Genomic DNA, 19080 nt, shown 5'->3' with positions numbered 1-19080 from the left:
ATATGAAAATATAAGGCGTGCAAATTTGTCTTTTTATATTCCCGCGTTTGCTTTTATTTTTTAGAACTGTTATTTTAAGTTTTAAGTAATTATTTTAATTTGTAGATCAGATTAATGATGTTATATAAATCAGGATAAGAGAAAGATATTTCGCCTTTTAAACGACATTTTTGCAGGACATTCAAATAGAGAGAAGAAGCAATTTTAGTTTGGCCAAGTTTTGCACACATCTATGTACTTATTATTTATTCCTTGCCTCTAAATTGAGCTGGCAGATGTTATCAGACTAGCTTCGAATAAAATCTCTGAACTGGCAAAATGTAACATTGGAAAAGGCGATGAAAAATATAGCCTCCTTCGATATTTTCGTTGAGAAACATTCGAAAATTATATATCACACGTTAACGTTTAAATAAATTAATTAATATACGTCCGTATTTAATATTATATATTTGGAACAAAGTACAGGACAGATCTTTCCGTGAAAATAATCTTCATAATTATTTTCAGGCAGATATTGTTGATATCGCGCGATGCGCGATAAACTTGCAACACAAATATTTACGTAAGACGATAAGAAGCAAGCGATATATGTTTATATATTTGAGACGTAACGCTTCGAGAATATCGTCCAGTCAGTTTCTCGTTGTCATTGTCGTTTTAGAAGTGTTCGGTGCAATTTAAGAGAATGGAAGCCAGAAATATCGACGATGAGAAGGAAAAAAGAATGGAGGCCAGAATTACCGCTATCGACGTGAAGAATATAAGGTTTCCGACATCGTTAAATCGTGATGGAAGCGATGCAATGGTATGCGATAATTTGCATAATGACATGCTCGCTGCTAGCGTTATTCTGGTAAATCAGCATATGCATTTGTAACATGTAAATTATCTAATTTGTTAATATAATAAATTATTAAGACGAATGTTAACAGCAATTAATGAATCTAATAGTAAATAAATATTAATTAAGGTAACACTTTATATACTGCATGTTAAACTAATTATTATTAATTTTCTTAATTGACGTTAGTCAAGCTTATTTACATGTTTAATATATGTACTCTCAAGATTATATTTGATGTCTTTATTTATAACAACAGCATACCGATCCTGATTACTCTTGCGTGTATGTAACAATTAAAACAAACAATAAGAAATGTGAAGGATATGGTCTTACGTTTACCTTGGGAAGAGGAACTGAAATCGGTATTTTTTATATATTAATGATACTTCAGTTACATACGCGCTATACCAATAATAATAATAATTTTTGTAGTTGTACAAGCATGTAACGCTCTAGCCAAGATCGTGTTGAATCGGAAACTAAACGAGATTTACGAGGATTTTGCTAATTTTTGGAGACGTTTAACGAGCGACTCGCAACTGCGATGGGTAACGTATAACGAATAGCGACATAATAATTAAAATATCTCGTAAAATATGACGATTACCGGGATATAATTTCGATGTTTTAGGTCGGACCGGAGAAAGGCGTGATACACCTAGCTACAGCAGCTATTGTAAACGCATTGTGGGACTTGTGGGCACGTGTCGAGGAAAAACCTGTCTGGAAGCTTCTTTCGGACATGTCACCCGAGAAACTCGTTTCCGTCATAGACTTCAGATACGTGTAAGCCGAATTTTTTGTAAACCAAAGCGCAGAGTTATATTCTCGCTCATGACACAATTCTGTGTACGCATTTCTGTATGCAGTAAAGACATAGTGGACGAGAAGATCGCGAGAAAAATACTTGAGGAAAAAATGAAACTTAGGCAAGAACAAAAAAATAAGCTGCAAAAGAACGGATATCCCGCGTACACCACTCAAGTCGGATGGCTGGGCTACAGCGATGAGAAGCTCAAGGATCTTTGCAAGAGCTTTCTGGACTCCGGTTATACGGCGTTCAAGATCAAAGTGGGCCAGGATCTGCAGAACGACATTAAAAGGTGCGAGATTATACGCGAGGCGATAGGCTATGAGAACAAATTGATGATGGACGCGAACCAGGTGTGGGACGTAAACGAGGCGATCGAGTGGATGAAGAAGCTGAGGAAGTTTAAACCCATCTGGATAGAGGAACCGACGTCACCCGACGATGTCTTCGGACACGCTCAGATTCTCAAAGAATTAGAGCCGTACAATATCGGAGTGGCCACCGGCGAGATGTGCGCGAATCGCGTTATGTTCAAGCAGTTCCTGAAACACCGCGCGATCAACTATTGTCAGGTCGATTCGGCGAGGATCGGCGGGATTAACGAGCTCCTGGCTGTGTACTTAATGGCAGACATAACTCAAAGCAAGTTTATATTATCGATAACTTATTGTAAATCTATAGACTTGATCTTTCCATTTTCAAAGAACAGAATGACGAATCCATAATCAATTTCTATTTAAAAGAAAAGAAAATGCGAAGTGGAAATTTTTTTATTTATTTACAGTACCAGTTTGTCCGCATGCCGGTGGAGTAGGTTTGTGCGAGATGGTTCAGCACCTCCAAATGTGGGACTACGTTTGCTTAAGTCAGACCACTGAAAATCGCGTGATAGAATACGTGGACCAGCAGCACGAGCACTTCGAGGATCCCGTTCGCATTAGGAATGCGCGTTACATGCCGCCCGAGCGTCCTGGATACTCGACTAAACTTAAAAAAGAGACCATCTCAGAGTACGCCTATCCAGATGGCAATTATTGGAAAAACAATCTACGTAAAACTTTATATGGATACATCTTTTAAAAAAAGATACAACAGATATATAATAAATACCAGAACAGATATTACAACAAATGAAATATATGCACGCTTATATACATTTGATATAAAAATAAAATTGTAATGCGATCTCACTTAATTTTCAATAAACATATAATATTTGTCATATCTTGCAATAAATGTTCTTAAGCCCGTAATCGCATCAAATGCTGACATATTGTACAAGATTTTTATCGCGCTGTTAGGAAGACAATTAACAAATAAAATCACAATAATGGCCTACAGTTTACAGTTTTCCAGGCGAGATTTCACATAGTCTGTCTGTAAAAAAAAAAGGATAATAAAATGTATAATTGAGATTTATCTCTTATACAGTATTTACCGAATAAGTTCTACAATCTCTATACTTACGCTCACAAACCAAAACATATTGGGATTGAACATCATCTTTCTCACAGCATTCATTTTCTCTATTGGCGAAATAACGTGTAAATGTAAATGATCGACGGTATTAAAGGGCGGCCAATGAAACCCTGTTCGCGTAGACCCAGAATCAAGATTCATCTTTTCGGAGATAATGTCCACTGCGGCAACGATCTTGTCATCTGAAAGTATTCAGATATAATCAGGGAACAATAGAAATATCAATAATCAATTATTAGACTGGAAATTCATAAAATTTTAACAGAAACAAAGAAGACAAACTTTCAGATATATTTTCAAGGGTATGTATGTCAAATAATTTAATAAACATTTCACTACTCGATGATGTAACAAAAAAATATTGCAGATTATGCAATTATTTAATAAAATTCAACTTAAATGTGTTAATAAAGATAAGCCTGTGATACTTACAAAGTTCAGAGTCTTCAGGTTGAAGTGTTTTCGCGTTACGTATATGTTTTTTCGGTAATATCAAATAATGATGCGTGGATACTGGATTAATATCTTTAATACACGCAAGGTCTTCATCCTGACGACAAAAACATATTATGCGTGTTAGAAACATTTGCTCGCTAATATAAATTAAATTTGCATGTATACATGTGCGTACTTTATCTAGCTGTCAAAAAATTCGTTTGTAGGTTAACTGCCATACCTCGTAAATTTTCTCACCAGGTTCCTCGTCCCTAATAATTTTACAGAAGACGCAATTTGCCCGCTGCTGAGCCATTGAAATTTATGTCAATTTCGACGATATTTAATTCGATGATATCTGATGACAGCTTATCCCGGAAGTCTAAATAACTGGAGCACCACTGTGGAGAGTATGGACTGAACACCGTGCGCACTGTGTATTATACATACATAACACGTCGAATATCTTACGAGCAATTGAAAAGTCGTCGGAGCACATACTCGGACAACCGGTTACAAAGCACATCTTTCAATCATACCGATAGACAGTAACCGAAAAATTGAGAATACATAAATATAGACCTCTCTCTCTCTCTCTCTCTCTCTCTCTCTCTCTCTCTCTCTCTCTCTCTCTCTCTCTCTCTCTCTCTCTCTCTCTCTCTCTCTCTCTTCTCTCTTCTCTCTTCTCTCTCTACATGCGTCTTTCTAGACTCTCGAAAAATCGCAAATTTATCCGGAGAGCACGTTGGGCAAGGAGATTACTGAACAGCTGATAGTGCTGATACGTGGGTGCGCGGGGAGTGCCCACGTGATTTTGACTTTCTATAAGAACCGCACTGACCAATCAGAGCGCGCTATTGCAGCCAGGCATCCTGATTTCCATGGCAACCGCGTCAGTCCGTGCGGCGTTCATATTTTGTATTTGGAGCGACGGGCGAGTGTGACGAGGGATGCTTCTCTCCGACAACCTCCTCGCTGAATATGTTTTTCGCGTAACTTGGCGACTGACGAGGGTCTAGAAAGACGCGCGTATATATACATATATACAACATTCTATTCTAAAACCCTTTTTCGTCTAATTTTATTCGACAAAGCACGCTTTGTCTTAAAGAAAATATATCAATGTAAACATAACGGCGCTTTTTAACAATTGTTTAATTCCGTACGCCGATTTAGGAAACTCCGTTCTTCTCGCCGATTAACTTTATTCAGTATAACGTTTCAAAATTTTTTATTTTTAAACCTTTGATAAGCATATCACAATCATTTATTAACCCTAACATGGTAATGTTAATATTTTTTATTTATTTTGACTAAGTCCGATGATAATCATTAACAGGATATTACATATTTCAAATGAATGAAAATGCATGCAATTGTTCGTATACATTAGTATACAATATGCTAGCCAATAACGAGAGAAAGGAGCTATACGAATGCCGTTGCTGTTCGCTCGGCGAGAAAATCGGAGCTTCGAAATGTGACAAACGACACTTAAACAAATCTCGAGAAATACATTTATCTTGTCATTGTTACGTGTCCTTTAATGCGAAGCATACTGTCTGGAACAAGATTAGACGATAAAGAGTTATAGAATGCCTTTGCATAATGCTAGCCAACGAAAAAAAAAAGGACCTACGAGTTTCGTCGCGCGTGCTCGGGAAGATAGAAGCTCCGAAATGTGACGAGCAACACTGCCATGCGGGACTAATGTCAAGAAATACGTTAATTTTATCATTGTTATCTGTTCTTTAATGTGAAGCATGCTCTCTCGAACAAGATTAAACGATAAAAAGTTTTAGAATATTGTTGCATAATGCTATAGGCAACGAGAGAAAGGAGCTTGTATAGTTAGCTCAACGAGAAAGTCGGCGCGCCGAAAATGCGACAAATGATACTTAAAGAAATGTCAAGAAATACGTTAATTTTATCATTGTTATCTGTTCTTTAATGTGAAGCATGCTCTCTCGAACAAGATTAAACGATAAAAAGTTTTAGAATATTGTTGCATAATGCTATAGGCAACGAGAGAAAGGAGCTACGAATGCCGTCGCTCGATACTAAATGAGTCTCAGGAATTGTACGTATTGACACAACGCTAATTGTTTCACGAGCTTGTTAACCTCATAAATTGAAAATTTTTTTGCAAAAGTAATGTAAGTCATATCTTGCTGTTCCGAGAAAAACACACGTATATATAATAATATTTAATAATAATAATAATTACGGGTTTTCTCAATTTACTACGGTGTAGTCGTGGTCGTGATCAACGTGGAAAATAAGTTGAAGCGCCGTTTTGCCGTATGCGCGTCAATTAATTGTAATAATTTAAACAAATATAATTAATAAATATAATAATAAGAAACAAAATTTCATATTTTAGTGTTAAGTTAAAATTAAACAGAATTAAACTAGAAGAATTTGATCACGTGTCGCGTAGAGATGCACAAAAGATCATAAAAATGGTTGAAAGTAACATATTAGGATGAGCATAAAATGGCGATTCTCGGCGTCGAAAACTCCGTTTAAATCGGCAAAAGTATTAGCATAGCATGTTGAGCGAGGAGGTTGACGGAGGTATTCTAAGCGAGGGTCTCGCCTCCCCACATTGCCTCCTCGTAGTCGCGCTGCTATTGGTCAGAGCGTGGGAGCTTACCGCCTCTTCTGTGCATACCCGCCAGCGCTCTGATTGGCCGTCGTAATCGGCTGGGCGTCCGCACCGCGCGCCGGCGTTCCAATGGCGATGAGTATAGTGGGTAAGAGGGGTAGGCGTGCCGCTGCTGGAATACAGCTACTGCAACCTCTTTGCTCATCATGCTTCCCGCGTAACAGGAGCGATTTCTGAGGAATTACAAACGACTGCAAACTCGTTTTGCCGCTGCGCGCTGTTCGAATACCTCCTGCCACTTCCTCGCTCATCATGCTTCCCGCGTAACAGGAGCGATTTCTGAGGAATTACAGACGACTCCAAACCCGAGATTCTCGCCTTTCTCATAACTTAACATTATTTTCATAATTTTTATGATCTTTCAACGAATGCATAATGTATTTCTCTCTCACTATTACTTAATAATAATTAAATAATTTAATACTAATACGTATTGTTCATTAAATTAACATGTACTTATTAATAACATTTGCTTTATGCATGTAGGTATATTGTAAGATTAAAAATAAGATGATAACAAATTGAAATCAACTGTAATGAATGTTTTATCCAACGAAGTATACCTTGTGGTTTCAGGGAAAGGGTTTGTTTCATTAATTAATAAACAAATTAAATATTGCAGGTATTATTTTATAATCAGGAGAATCTTTGTATATTGCAAAATCTATTTGATCGGTACAAACAATTGCTGTCATGTTGATTTAATATACGAGTATGTAATAATATCCTATCAGTGATTACCGTAGCCGTCGGATCTTTTTTGGTTAAGATATATTAAAAATATTTAATAGTACATACATTGTTTATGCCTTTATGCCAATGAACAATATGCGATTCAAAGATTTTAAAATAAAATGTTTTAAAACGTTATTGAATAAAAATAAACCACAATAAAAACGTTTCCTAAATCAGCATACGAATTTTAAAAAATTCTTAAAAAATGACGTTACGTTAACATTGTTATGCGCTCTTTAACATAGGGCATGATCTCTCGAATAAGATTAAACGATGAAAAGTCTCAGAATATTATTGTTGCATAATGCTAGCCAATGATTAATAAATTCTTATATACGTATATCTCAGGAACCACCGCGCAGATATAAACATTATTTAAAAACGACATAAAATATTGTGATTAGCGCTAATGCGATTGCGATATCATTAGTAATACATCTCACATTAGGGAGAAAGTCTGTGACAGCGTAAACGACGCTGCTTTGAAAACAGGCCATTCTCTACTTAAAAAATAAATCTTGAAAAGTCAGTTAGCAAAAACATCGAAATAACTATGAATTTTACCGTGCATACACGCACACACGCCGCGCGCCGGCATTCCCGGACTCGGCGATCGATGATCGATCTAGGTCAAGGCCAATTTAGAAAGTAGATCAATAATGTACACAGCTGTTCGTCGAAAGTAGGTCAAGGCCATGTGTCGCTGGCTTGGCGCGAGAAAAAAAAGTCTTCCCTATCGTTTATCGCAAATATCTGGGCAACTACCCAAGATATAGAGATGATTCAAAAAGGATTGTCTAGCTCATACTCTGCGCTATTGGAATATCTCGATTTTGTTACTAACAATTACGTCCTTCCGTTTAATTAACACGATAAAGCGCGCGCGTGCCGTAAAGATCGAGCGCCAAATGATTTCTGACTTTCATAAAACGCTTATATGTCAACAACCGCAAACGATAGAAAGATGATTAAAAAGAAGACTTTGTACTTGGTACTTTGCCCTATTGGTATTACTCAATTATATTACTCGCCAATTATATACTTTCGTTTATTAAAGCAATAAAGTGCGAGCTGATCAAAAGAATCGTGCGCCTCGCCATTCATCATATTTTCATTAAACGCTTTATATCTCTGTCAATGTATTTGTATTATTCATATTTCTACCTATCCATATTATATTTACCGAACGCGTATAATATATTCCTACCTACCCGTATATTCATTAGTTTATTTATTAGTTTATTTAATTTATTGTATAATTTATTAGTATTAATTAGTCGCGACCGCGAGTACCCAAGATTAGAGAAGTATATACAGATATTAAAAATTTCAATAGTTTAAAAGATTTTAAGTTCGTGGCTAAGATTCTGAAGACATCATCACTTTTCTGTCTCCGCGATTACATGCACATACATAATTAAAGATATGAATTAGTCAGAAGCTCTTAATTTAAAAAAAACGAACATAATTTAAATTTCGATAGCTACATTTTGTACTATATTACATATATTGTTCGCAATCCTTCCAAAATTATCTTATGGTGTATTTTTAGATAATAATTATATTCCTCAAATACAAAGATTCAAAGTAATGCGAAATTGATCGAGTTTAAAAAGTAATCGCTACAAAAAATTTTTCTGTTTCACGAGATGACACTTACCTATATTGGATCTCACGTCATTATCATTTTGAACTGGTATAAATAAGACATTTGTCAATACATATGGACAGACTGTAAAAGTTTAGGCTATATAATTGGCACGTTATAAGAACAAATAATTTCAATTAATGATCGTGAACACAAACATAATTTTGTTAAACAAATTACATGGAATATGTCAAATAGATTATACTAAATGAATATAAAATATTGCAAGACATTCCCTTTATTTTCGTTCGTAGTATTTGCATCACTGAACATATATCTCTAATTGTAAACATATATGTATTGCGTTTTTGCGCCAATTTATGTAATATTTAATACTGAATGACATTTCGCGGAAGAGGAAAGGTAGGAGAATAAAACTTAGTGTTTGTTACTCAGTAACAAATTGCTAATGTTCTATTATTGCAATATCATAAATATACATATATAATTGTATTTAAGATACTTTCCGAGAATCGGTCAGTATCGTGTGTCGCTCGTCGGAACTTCGTTCTTTTCCTCGATCGCCATTTTGCAATAATATTCTATAATTTTTTTTATTTTTTACTGTTTAATTCTTTTCGAGAGAGCATATATATGCCTTTGTGTTAAGAAACGCATGGCATTGTCAACGTAAAGTTATTTCTCGTAATTCATCCCGTGTCGTCTTTCTCATTGACTGATGCCATTTATACATATTTTAAAATTATTTTATCGTTCACTTCTCTTGAAGAAATCATGTTTTATATTATCAAACGCAAAGAATTGCCAACATAAAGATATTTCTCGAGATTCGTTTACTGTCGCCTGTCAACATTTGTAGCCTTTTCTCTTTCTCCTTTGATAAAATAAACAACGGCAAAATAGACAAAGACGAGTCTGACCAAATGGCAGCGTATCGTCGCGCGGCGATTTCGAAATTCGTTAATCGGAAACTCATGTGTCAAAATCATAAATAATAAAATTATATTCTACAAATCAAATTATGTATGTCTATTTAAATAAACATCTAGTAATGATAAAAAGTATGAAAATTATATTAAAGTGCAATCTTGATAATAATGCGCAAAAATTTAAAGCAGGAATGTTTTATATATGTAAATAGTTTATAAGATACACTCAAAAATCGTGAGTACGCGAAATAAGGCTTATAAGTTATAGACTATTCTTGGTCCAAGTTCTTCTATGTATACATATATATAAACACAGATATTTACCTCATATAATATAAGATAACATGCGATATTTATTGTGGTAGGTATGTATTCTGAGAGGGGGGGTAAGGACGTTTTCTCGCGAACGTTATATTCCGAATCGCGTTATTATTATCGTCAGTTTTTCTCGTCAGTTTTGCAAGTCAAAGTTGCTGCGCGATACAGGAAAATGAGCCCGAAAATCACTAATATTGTGGTGTACGATGTAAGATTTCCGACATCAGTGCGGCATGAGGGATCAAGCGATTCAATGGTATGCACATTGTAATATATCAATTTTTATAATTTTCTAACGTTAATAAAATAGCTTAGGTATCGTTTATTCGACCCAACTGGCCAACTTTATTTAAACAACGCTATTATACGTTTCGACCGTAGATTTCGGTCCTTTTCAAGCGTCTGGATACAAATGATTAATTATTTAGGTATAATGCCCAAACTACGCCATATCTAAAAAATAATTTGTGCGTTGAGATCCAAGGAATTAAATAAAAATAAAAATGTACGTTGGAACGACATATTCTTTAGTCCTTCGACGATCGAACGACTAAAGAATGTGTCGTTTCAATGTATATTTTTATTTAATTCCTTGAATCTCAATGCACAAATTATTTTTTAGATATGGCGTAGTTTGGGCATTATACCTAAATAATTAATCATTTGTATCCAGACGCTTGAAAAGGACCGAAATCTACGGTCGGAACGTATAATAGCGTTGTTTAAATAAAGTTGGCCAGTTGGGTCGAATAAACGATACCTAAGCTGATTTTTTCATTATTCACTGGCGATTGAAATTCTCAATTTTGGCTGTTAATAAAGTAAACTTTATTCGCGCACATAATCCGCTTTTTATATCTGCAGATCGTTAAGCGCACAGTTAACGTAATCAACTTTTATTTGTAATATCATAGCTTGATCGCGTCGACCATTCTTGCACGTACGTAATACTCGACACAGTCGGTGACACTGATGACACCACGAAACATAAAGCTGATGACACCACGAAACATGAAGCTGACGACACGACGAAACATAAAGCTGATGACACCACGAAACATAAAGGATATGGCATTGCAGCCACTCTGGGAAGAGGAAATGAATTTGGTAAGTATATTATAGCTCTCTCTTTTTCTTGTTTTCCGTTATTGATAATAAATTTTACAGTGGTGCAAACGTGCAAGCTCATGTTCGAACTCCAAGTGAAGAATCGAACGACCGAGGAGATCTATTCGAATTTTGCAAAATTTTGGAGAGAGTTAACGACCGATATGGAATTACGATGGGTAACGAAACGAATGATGTGCGACTATCAATTATACTAATTAAACTGTTATGACACAGAGGGTGTAATTTCGATATTTCAGCTAGGACCGGAATGCGGTGTAGTACACCTAGCTACGGCAGCAATCGTGAACGCATTGTGGGACCTGTGGGCACGTATCGAGGGTAAACCTGTTTGGAAGCTGCTTGCGGACATGCCTCCCGAACAGCTTGTTTCCACGGTGGATTTTAGATACATGTGAGCGAAAACCTTTCGCCCGACGTTCGTGGCTTCGAATAAACTTGAAAAATATATCCAACTATATTAATATTTTACATTAATTATATTATATTAAATTTTGATGTTAAATATTCGACATTTTTTTACATGTGCAGCACAGACGTAGTGACCAAGGAGGAAGCGATACAAATGCTCAAGGAGAATCAGGATAAAGAGAAAAAGGAGAAGACCCTGCGAAGCGAAGGGTATCCGACGTATACGTCTGATGTTGGACGGTATACTTTGCGCAAACAACAAGTTAGAAGTGCCTGCAGCAAATTCAAGAAACTCGACTTTACGAATTTCAAGACTATCGTGGGTCCCAAAGTCCCCGAGAGCTTGTATAGGTGTAACGTGATACGCAGAGTGGTAGGCGGCAAAGTGAAATTGATGGTGGACGCGAGTCAAATCTGCGAAAGCGCAAACGAGGCGATAACTGTTGTGAAAGGTATCAACGAAACTCGTCCCTATTGCATAGAAGAACCGACGTCTGCCGACGATGTCCTAGGACATAAGGCGATACTAAATGAGTTAAGAAAGCTTGAGAGTGAGGTGAGAGTGACCTGCGGTGAAACGTGCGCAAACCGCGTCATGTTCAAGCAATTCTTGAAAATTGGCGATACTGATTTCTGGAGTGTTAATGTAGGGAGGCTCGGCGGGGTTAACGAAGCTCTGGCTGTATATTTTATGGCGAGGAAGCATAATAGTAAGTTTGCGATCAATGTGTGTGTGACAATTACTTCTATTACATTTTAATTATTTTAGAGAGTGATTATTTTGTGGAGTCGGTTTTCGCTGAACAAAATAAAACAATTTTTTTTGTTTTACTTATAGAACCGGTATGGGGTCATGCTGGTGGAGTGGGCTTGGGCGAGATGATTCAACATCTCCAAATATGGAACCATATTTGCTTAGGTGCACGAACGGACACGGACACTGATGGTATGATAGAATTTGTCAGTCATCAGCACGGATACTTTGTGGATCCTGTTTTCATTAGAAACGCTCATTACCTACTGCCTGAACGTCCTGGATTTTCAACTCAACTTAAGAACAAATGCATTGCACGGTGGTCTTATCCAGAAGGTACACGATGGAAATTTATAATTCAAAAAAAGAAAGAAAAAAAAATAATAAAAAAAGAAAAGCCAAAGCAAAAGAAAAAGAAACGAACTTAAATATCAACATATTGATAATAGTATGAAAATATTTGCTTTGCCGATATAGCTAGGTATGAAATTTTTTGATAAAAACGATATATGAAACGAACGCATATTTTGTGATTAAAATACTGTAAAATGCATTCATTCTGAAATATATACTTAATATTCAAAATTGTGTAGCACTATCCTATAATAAACATGTAATCTTTCATAAGCTGTGTTAGAAATGTTTTTATTTTTACACAACTGCTGCTTAAAATCTTTAGTTATATAGAGCTGATTTATCTACTTAATATAGAAAATGAAAAAAGGGAAAGACTATTAGAGATTTGTACAAATCGAACGCTTCTTTGATTGCATTACTTTTTAATTTAAAATATATATAAACTGTACATATATATATATATATATGTATATATATATATAATATTTATAAGTAGCATATATCTATATGTATATTTTTATGTAATATAGTTGATGTGAGCATGATAAATTAATAATGTGTGTAACGTATTTATACGAGTGGCAGTTAAGCTGAGAGGGAATCTTAAATTTTCCTAAGAAACTGTTAAAAGCCATATCTACCTATTCCGTAAATATTTACCGTCTCATCTTTCGCGGAAAACTTATCTCTTTTTTTTAATCCCTCTTCGTTAATATAGAACAAATAAAACAAAAAATCAATAACGCAAAAATTAATGAAGACCCTAATCATTATCAGTCCGTTATATGGAATATGTTTTAAATTATTAGCACATAAGTTCTCGTAAAACCCTTCATGTTGTAATACTAGAATAGCAAACATATTCTGCAAACAAACATGAGTTGTTTTAATTTCTGAGTATCAATTCGCACTTAATTAATTTTATCCAATATAAAGAAATCAAATGCGCTTGCTAATTTCGCGCAAAATAAAACACAGGGATAAGGCGTTAAAAGAATAAAATCGTTCGTAAATTCTTTAAATTTTGCCCTTAATATCATTTCAGCCATTCGTGTATTATAACAAATTGCTTTTCGCGTTACGTATTCCAATTTTGTCGATAGCACTAAATTATATATACGCTCTCTCCCGTCTCTCCCCTTGACACATGCTCACGAGTGTATCCTCGTTATGTGAAATTATCATGCAAGAAACACTCTTCATTTCGATAATTTACTATGTGAGTTCTAATGTATCATTTGGTAATGATGTAAAACGTAAGATTGTGTTAAAATTGTGTTAAACGTTAGACTTTGAAGATACCTTCAAGAAATTACTACAACCTCTTGTTGTTGATCGTAATAACAAATAGTATCACTTTTTTGCACGATTTCGCATAACAGGATACTACCCCTGTTGTTCGTAATATCTATCCTCACCTTCATAATGACTTACATGCTAAAAGTAGTTTTCGTTGGGGCATCCCCCTCGGTCTCTGTACAGTGTGCTTTTTTATAAATAACTCTTATAAATTAGTATAATCTACGTTTGTTGTTCCGACATAAAAATCATACAATGTACATAATGCTTGCTTACGGCGATCCACTTTTAATACTGCGGGTAAATCTTCGTCCTTCGCTACCTGCGTTTTTACAATGACATTCTCTCTCCGATCGGTATCTAATTTTTTAGAATCCCGCCCGCGCGTGTTTGCTTAAAGAGTTGTTTGAGGAGCTGCCGCGAATCAAAAAGTTCGGAGCTTAAGCTAACTTAATACTCTAGTAAAGAGGTAAGTTTCAGCTGCCCGGATAAGGCATTTGATCTGGAAGGGCGGACGAGTGATTCTGGTTGGGGCTTTGATGGAAATGCGGACTGGTGCCATCCTGCGAGAGGTCGCCGACGACGGGTTCCTCGTATTTGCCTCTCTTGAAGCGCCCGTACAGTGACGAATACGGTAGATTGTAGTGGATCGCCGCTTGATTTATGCTCATGTGCCCTAATCTGCAAACAGAAAATTCATGAGCAACGTTCATAACGTGATTATTTATTTTGTGTTGGAAACTTGCATTAAAACCAATGAAAGTTCACCCGTGCTTAATAAAATTTAAACTTTACAAAAAAAATGAAATATTTGACAATCATTTTAAGTTTCCAAAATATATGTATATACAATAAATAAAATACACAATAAAATTAATTTAATCCATATATTATGTTATTAAATTTCCTTGAATGAAATCGTTGAGAAGTATATCAATCTAACCAATGCATCAATTTTATTAAATATATATAGAAACGTGCGATAGAGGAAGAGTATTTATTGCACCTGACGGCCTCGAGAGCTTCAGTCATAGCGTCTTCGCTCCACGGCGTAGGATTGCTTCTGCTAAGCTCGATTCCTTCCCGCTTGCATCTTCCGTATAGAGTCCCCGTAGGTATACCGAATTCTGTCGACGCTCTCTGCACGGAGGTCTGACCAGATCTTATTGCTTCTAGGGCGCGGTCCAGATCGGCCGGCGTCCACGTAGTGGGACTCGCGTTGAACGGCGCGGCCAGCCTGATGCCTTCTCTCCTGGCGATCTTGTACAACGTACTGGAAGGTATGCCGTACGCCTTGGACGCCTTGTTAGCCGAAATGGAGCCGGTGCGTAACGCCTCTAAAGCGTTGTTCAAGCTCTCGTCGCTCCAGGATTTCGTGGGGCCATCTTTCTTCGGCGTGTCGATGCCCAATCGATGTGCCCGTTGCCACAGAGTCGTCGAGGGAATACCGAATGTTGCTAAGCGTTCACAAATTTGCACATTAAATTTAATTCGTACACGGTATTGTTAACGCTATAAATTATATTTTTTAAATATTGGATTTATTTCGTTCTTAGTTTTTTTATTTTACACGAATCGTTGCACGCATAATTACGCATATTAAATTACTTGGCTGATACATTAGAAATTATAACTCTATATAATGTAGAAGAAAAAAAATAAGCCTCCAACTGAGTCAAATTTCTTTGAACGAGTAACAATTGAAATAGATTCGGAATGTATTTCTTACCTGAAGCTTTCGTCAGGCTCATGTTGTGATTTCTCAGCGCCTCTAAAGCCGCGTCCATGTCCTCTTGCGTCCACGATTTTGAACCGTGATGATGCGAGCTCGACTGTCCGCTGTGCCCCCTCGAATTGTTCTCGCCCGAGTCCGACTGGCCGGAGCTTCCGGACGGCATCAGTCCCAGCAACTCCGGTGTTATCATCATCATGTTGTCGCTGTCGGCGGCGTTTTTCGAGCTCACGCTCGCCCGATCCGACATGTGGCTGTCTATGTCGATCGTGTCGGAGGAGTCCATCGTGTGCAGCGTCTCGAACTTGATCTTGACGCTGTCGCAGTTCTGAATCTCTGCGAACAGATCGCGGGAAACGGGCATGACACGCCGCTGCTGTTGGCGCTTCGTACCGGGGAAACTCGACATAACTTTCGCGACGGTATATATCTTCGCCGGGGGACTCGCGAAAGTTGCTCGGTAAGCCTCGATGGTACCTGAGGATCGATAAGCGAGTCGCTGTCGAAGGCGAAACTGGACGCGAAAGGACGCTAAATGAGGTTGCGTGGGCTGCTGCTACAGGCCGAGCAACGCAAATCTAATCGCGACCAGTTAAGCGTGATTAGGCCAATTATTTTGATTCCCTGTCCGCCTAATGACCGGCTGCACTTTCAGCCTGGTAGTGTTTCACCCCACGTTGTGCCCTCACGTACGGGGGACAAATGAAAACGTACACGACGTTGAATGGACCGAATAAACGGGAGACTTCTATCACGCGATGGCGAAAGAAGACAAGATGATCACCTATACGTTATTGGAATTGGATATATTTGGTCATCGAAGCGTAGAGTCTGCGGAAGTTCTAAACCGCGTTGAGTCAGTAGAGAACTTGCAAAGAAATATTTTTACTCGAACGTCATAGATCTATCAATGTGGTAGAATGACATAATTAAATAAATTTTTTATAATCTTTCTGCTCTTCTCCGATGAATTTTTCGATGACGTTACACGTATGCTTACTAAACTTTATCATCTCGAGTGGAAGTTGTATTTTTACTGCATTTTGCGTGCTGAAAAAGGGGCTTTTATAGTTCTTAAAATATGCATATCGCTCTCCCTTTATTGCCCTTTTGTACAAAGAAGCGAGACATATGCGTCTCTTTTACAACATCTTTTCGCAATTAAGTCCGCTGGGAAATTCTGTCTCAGTTTCATTTCGTGCTGTTTATTAGCAAAAATTGACAAAAGAGGAATTAATTCGGAAGGGATTAAAAGTGATCATCTCACTTCGTTTTACGCTCTATGTACAATCGCCACGATCGTCGTCGAGAACCGCTATTCTCGAGTAAAAAACGGTACTTAAGAAACGTAAAGTTTTATACCTGTATGATGATCCGGGTCCCTCAGGTGAGTGATGGTGGTGCCGACCAGGGTGGCGCTGGGTGGGGTGGGTTGAGTCTCGGGGGGCAAATCGACCTCTCCGGGATCCGGATGGTGGCCGTAGTGCCCTAGCCCTGTGTGACAGAACATGTCACCTTTTTATTCGACGTGAAAAAGGTCCGTCCGGATCGATCCTAAAAATGTTAAATTGCCCCACACCTGGAAGCTTCTGAATAATCGCGACGCAAGCATCTTTCATCTTTTTTTTCTTCCAAATCTGGTCATAAGTGAAACGCAAAATGCAATACACATAATGCACTATAAAAAAATATCATTTTGAAGAAATATCAATAAGTAAGTAGATATAAAAATTAATGCAGTGTGTAATTTTTATCAAAATAACTAATTAATATACAAAAATTCACGTCTCACGAGAAAGAAGATGAAAAGAAAAATAATAAAGCCTAAAGTCCAGATGTGGGGCAAAAATCTCTGTTGATCTGCTTACCGTTGTTACTCGTGCCGTTACCGTTGTTGTTGTTATTGTTATTATTATTACGCTGGCAAGTTTCCAGTGCTACTGCTGCTGTTGCTGTCTCCGTGCACTCTTCATCTTCAGCCTGCCAGTCCCGATGGTTCTGCGGAATATCCGGTACGAATTTAGCGTCGACCCTGACGAGATCGAACCGCCCGCCGACACGGGACAGCCGTTACGTTTGTACGATTTCCTCACTTCGTCTTTTTCAACGCGTTTACAAACGATCAATTCTCCGCTGCTATAGTCAATTTGAATAAACTCTACACCGCGATAACTTTCTCGTAATATAAGCGCGTTTCTTATGATAAGCATATATAACGTTATTATAATATTTTCATTAAGCTCGCTATAAGTTTCTATCCAGAAATTAAATATTAAATGATGGATCGCGCTACGTTAATAAACTGATGTAATAAATGATCTCAAGTTAGGTAATTAACTTAATAAAATTTCCTAAAAAATCTCAAAACTACATATTATATTAGAAATATATAGTTAAGTAATTAACTTGATGAAATTTTCTAAAAATCTCAGAACTACTATCATATTATAAATAATTATAAACGCTAAAATCAATCTTTCCGCTCACACAACGTTAATTGGACTTAAGTTTTCGTAATTCAGTGCTACAGTAGTTGAGGATCAAGAAGCTTATTGCTTACAGCTGTATTTCTCAGATCGGCGAAGTTTACCTCTTTGTTATCGCGGCTGTAATCGTTGTTGGCCTCCTCCTCTTTGTAGCGATCGTAGTGTCTCGGATCGGTGGCGCGCGGCTCGAACGCGGGCCGCTCGATTCTGGGTCTCTTGTACCGCTGATGGTGCTTCTTCAGCTTCGTGTAGTTCAACCTCGGGGTGCCGGACTCCCTCGGCGGCGAGCTCAGGCTCACGGGTGGCGGACCGTCCCTGTTCTCCGGCACCTCGCACAGGCCCTTGATCTTTAGCTGGTCGGCCGTCTTCAGGAGCGACTGTGGAAGAAACGGAAAACTAAATCGTCGAAAGTCCAACGTGTAACTTCAAAAGTAACGAGTCGCTCATTCGCGACGCTATATGTATACCTGCGCGACCCGTACTTTTATAAACTTATTTATGAGAACACGCAAACAATGTGTTCTTTACACACGAACAGTTTTCAGGTTTCTTATTCTCTTTAAAATATTATTAACACTGCGCGGACACCGTGCTTTTGGAGCACTCATTCGGACACCCTGGGACTTTCAAGTCTAAAAGGTTTTTGAAAGCCTTTCTGTGTTACACAAAAAAAATCAATAAAAATTCACGTATCATCTTTAAGGTTTCAAAAAGTGATTTCTATACTTATCATAAGGCCGGAATTGTGTTACACTTTTTTTTAAGTCTTAAAACGTCAGGAGAAAACTGTAAAATACGAAAAATCGATTCAGCCTTGAAAAATCCACGGTGTTAATATTTATTAATTAATTAAAATATTACTGATTAAAATAGTAACCAAAATATTTGAATATCGTAATTAATTTCTGGCATACGTTTACCGTGCATGAGTCTTTGTATCATAAATTAGCCGAGTCTCAAGGATTGACGAGTTAGTGCGTCCAGCGCGTGGAGAAAGCGCCGCAAGTTCACCGCGAGCGAGTAATTAATTCGTTAATTAACAGGATCGTATAATCGAGGCCGGCCGTGTGCGGAAACGCGTG

At 37.3% G+C, this 19080-nt stretch overlaps 4 protein-coding genes across 8 annotated transcripts in view; 2 read left to right on the top strand and 2 right to left on the bottom strand.

Moving 5' to 3' along the window:
* Positions 1-598: 598 nt before the first annotated feature.
* LOC143895137 (mitochondrial enolase superfamily member 1-like) lies at positions 599-2880 on the top strand. Of its 2 annotated transcripts, none has more exons than XM_077402008.1 (6): positions 599-808; positions 1104-1209; positions 1280-1395; positions 1479-1633; positions 1717-2300; positions 2443-2880. In XM_077402008.1, the coding sequence occupies exons 1-6, from the start codon at positions 689-691 to the stop codon at positions 2736-2738; spliced, it is 1377 nt and encodes a 458-aa protein (XP_077258134.1). In that variant the 5' UTR covers positions 599-688; the 3' UTR covers positions 2739-2880. The 2 variants fall into 2 exon arrangements, with proteins under 2 accessions (XP_077258134.1, XP_077258133.1); XM_077402007.1 differs by having other exon boundaries at positions 600-856.
* LOC143895140 (adenosine 5'-monophosphoramidase HINT3) lies at positions 2411-4329 on the bottom strand. Of its 2 annotated transcripts, XM_077402012.1 has the most exons (5): positions 4044-4329; positions 3814-3973; positions 3570-3687; positions 3126-3319; positions 2411-3035 (listed from the first exon to the last, which is right to left on the bottom strand). In XM_077402012.1, the coding sequence occupies exons 2-5, from the start codon at positions 3886-3888 to the stop codon at positions 2994-2996; spliced, it is 429 nt and encodes a 142-aa protein (XP_077258138.1). In that variant the 5' UTR covers positions 3889-3973; positions 4044-4329; the 3' UTR covers positions 2411-2993. The 2 variants fall into 2 exon arrangements, with proteins under 2 accessions (XP_077258138.1, XP_077258137.1); XM_077402011.1 differs by having other exon boundaries at positions 3814-4329.
* Positions 4330-9474: 5145 nt separating this feature from the next.
* LOC143895172 (mitochondrial enolase superfamily member 1-like) lies at positions 9475-13309 on the top strand. 2 transcript variants are annotated; one of them, XM_077402126.1, is made up of 6 exons: positions 9475-10087; positions 10746-10938; positions 10999-11117; positions 11199-11353; positions 11491-12080; positions 12209-13309. In XM_077402126.1, exons 1-6 carry the CDS (start codon positions 9881-9883, stop codon positions 12550-12552), a joined length of 1608 nt encoding a protein of 535 aa, XP_077258252.1. In that variant the 5' UTR covers positions 9475-9880; the 3' UTR covers positions 12553-13309. The 2 variants fall into 2 exon arrangements, with proteins under 2 accessions (XP_077258252.1, XP_077258251.1); XM_077402125.1 differs by having other exon boundaries at positions 10746-11117.
* A 185-nt stretch (positions 13310-13494) lies between these two features.
* Psq (pipsqueak) overlaps positions 13495-19080 on the bottom strand; it is a 53289-nt gene continuing 47703 nt past the window's right edge. For both annotated transcript variants that reach the window (XM_077402124.1, XM_077402123.1), the window contains exons 4-9: positions 18103-18375; positions 17381-17510; positions 16875-17027; positions 15510-15848; positions 14787-15237; positions 13495-14461 (exon numbers count right to left, since the gene is read on the bottom strand). In XM_077402124.1, coding sequence (XP_077258250.1) covers positions 14257-14461; positions 14787-15237; positions 15510-15848; positions 16875-17027; positions 17381-17510; positions 18103-18375 — 1551 coding nt within the window. In that variant the 3' untranslated portion in view covers positions 13495-14256. The remainder of the gene's footprint in view (positions 14462-14786; positions 15238-15509; positions 15849-16874; positions 17028-17380; positions 17511-18102; positions 18376-19080) is intronic.

Source organism: Temnothorax americanus, unplaced genomic scaffold, assembly GCF_048541705.1.
Source record: "Temnothorax americanus isolate GAGA-0224 unplaced genomic scaffold, ASM4854170v1 Scaffold15, whole genome shotgun sequence".
Classification (NCBI taxonomy): Eukaryota; Metazoa; Arthropoda; class Insecta; order Hymenoptera; family Formicidae; genus Temnothorax; species Temnothorax americanus.
This window is presented reverse-complemented; position numbering and strand designations above follow the sequence as displayed.

What these genes read in the sequence shown, in the direction of transcription:
- LOC143895137 (XM_077402007.1), top strand. Translation starts at nt 689, where the DNA reads ATGGAAGCCAGAAATATCGACGATGAGAAGGAAAAAAGAATGGAGGCC. An exon ending in TCGCTGCTAGCGTTATTCTG is followed by an intron (nt 857 to 1,103) that starts GTAAATCAGCAT and finishes TTATAACAACAG; the next exon opens with CATACCGATCCTGATTACTC. An exon ending in GGGAAGAGGAACTGAAATCG is followed by an intron (nt 1,210 to 1,279) that starts GTATTTTTTATA and finishes TAATTTTTGTAG; the next exon opens with TTGTACAAGCATGTAACGCT.
- LOC143895140 (XM_077402011.1), bottom strand. Translation starts at nt 3,888, where the DNA reads ATGGCTCAGCAGCGGGCAAATTGCGTCTTCTGTAAAATTATTAGGGAC. An exon ending in CTGGTGAGAAAATTTACGAG is followed by an intron (nt 3,688 to 3,813) that starts GTATGGCAGTTA and finishes TTTTGTCGTCAG; the next exon opens with GATGAAGACCTTGCGTGTAT. An exon ending in ACCTGAAGACTCTGAACTTT is followed by an intron (nt 3,320 to 3,569) that starts GTAAGTATCACA and finishes GAATACTTTCAG; the next exon opens with ATGACAAGATCGTTGCCGCA.
- LOC143895172 (XM_077402125.1), top strand. Translation starts at nt 9,881, where the DNA reads ATGTATTCTGAGAGGGGGGGTAAGGACGTTTTCTCGCGAACGTTATAT. An exon ending in ACGGTGGATTTTAGATACAT is followed by an intron (nt 11,354 to 11,490) that starts GTGAGCGAAAAC and finishes TTACATGTGCAG; the next exon opens with CACAGACGTAGTGACCAAGG. An exon ending in TATGGCGAGGAAGCATAATA is followed by an intron (nt 12,081 to 12,208) that starts GTAAGTTTGCGA and finishes TTTTACTTATAG; the next exon opens with AACCGGTATGGGGTCATGCT.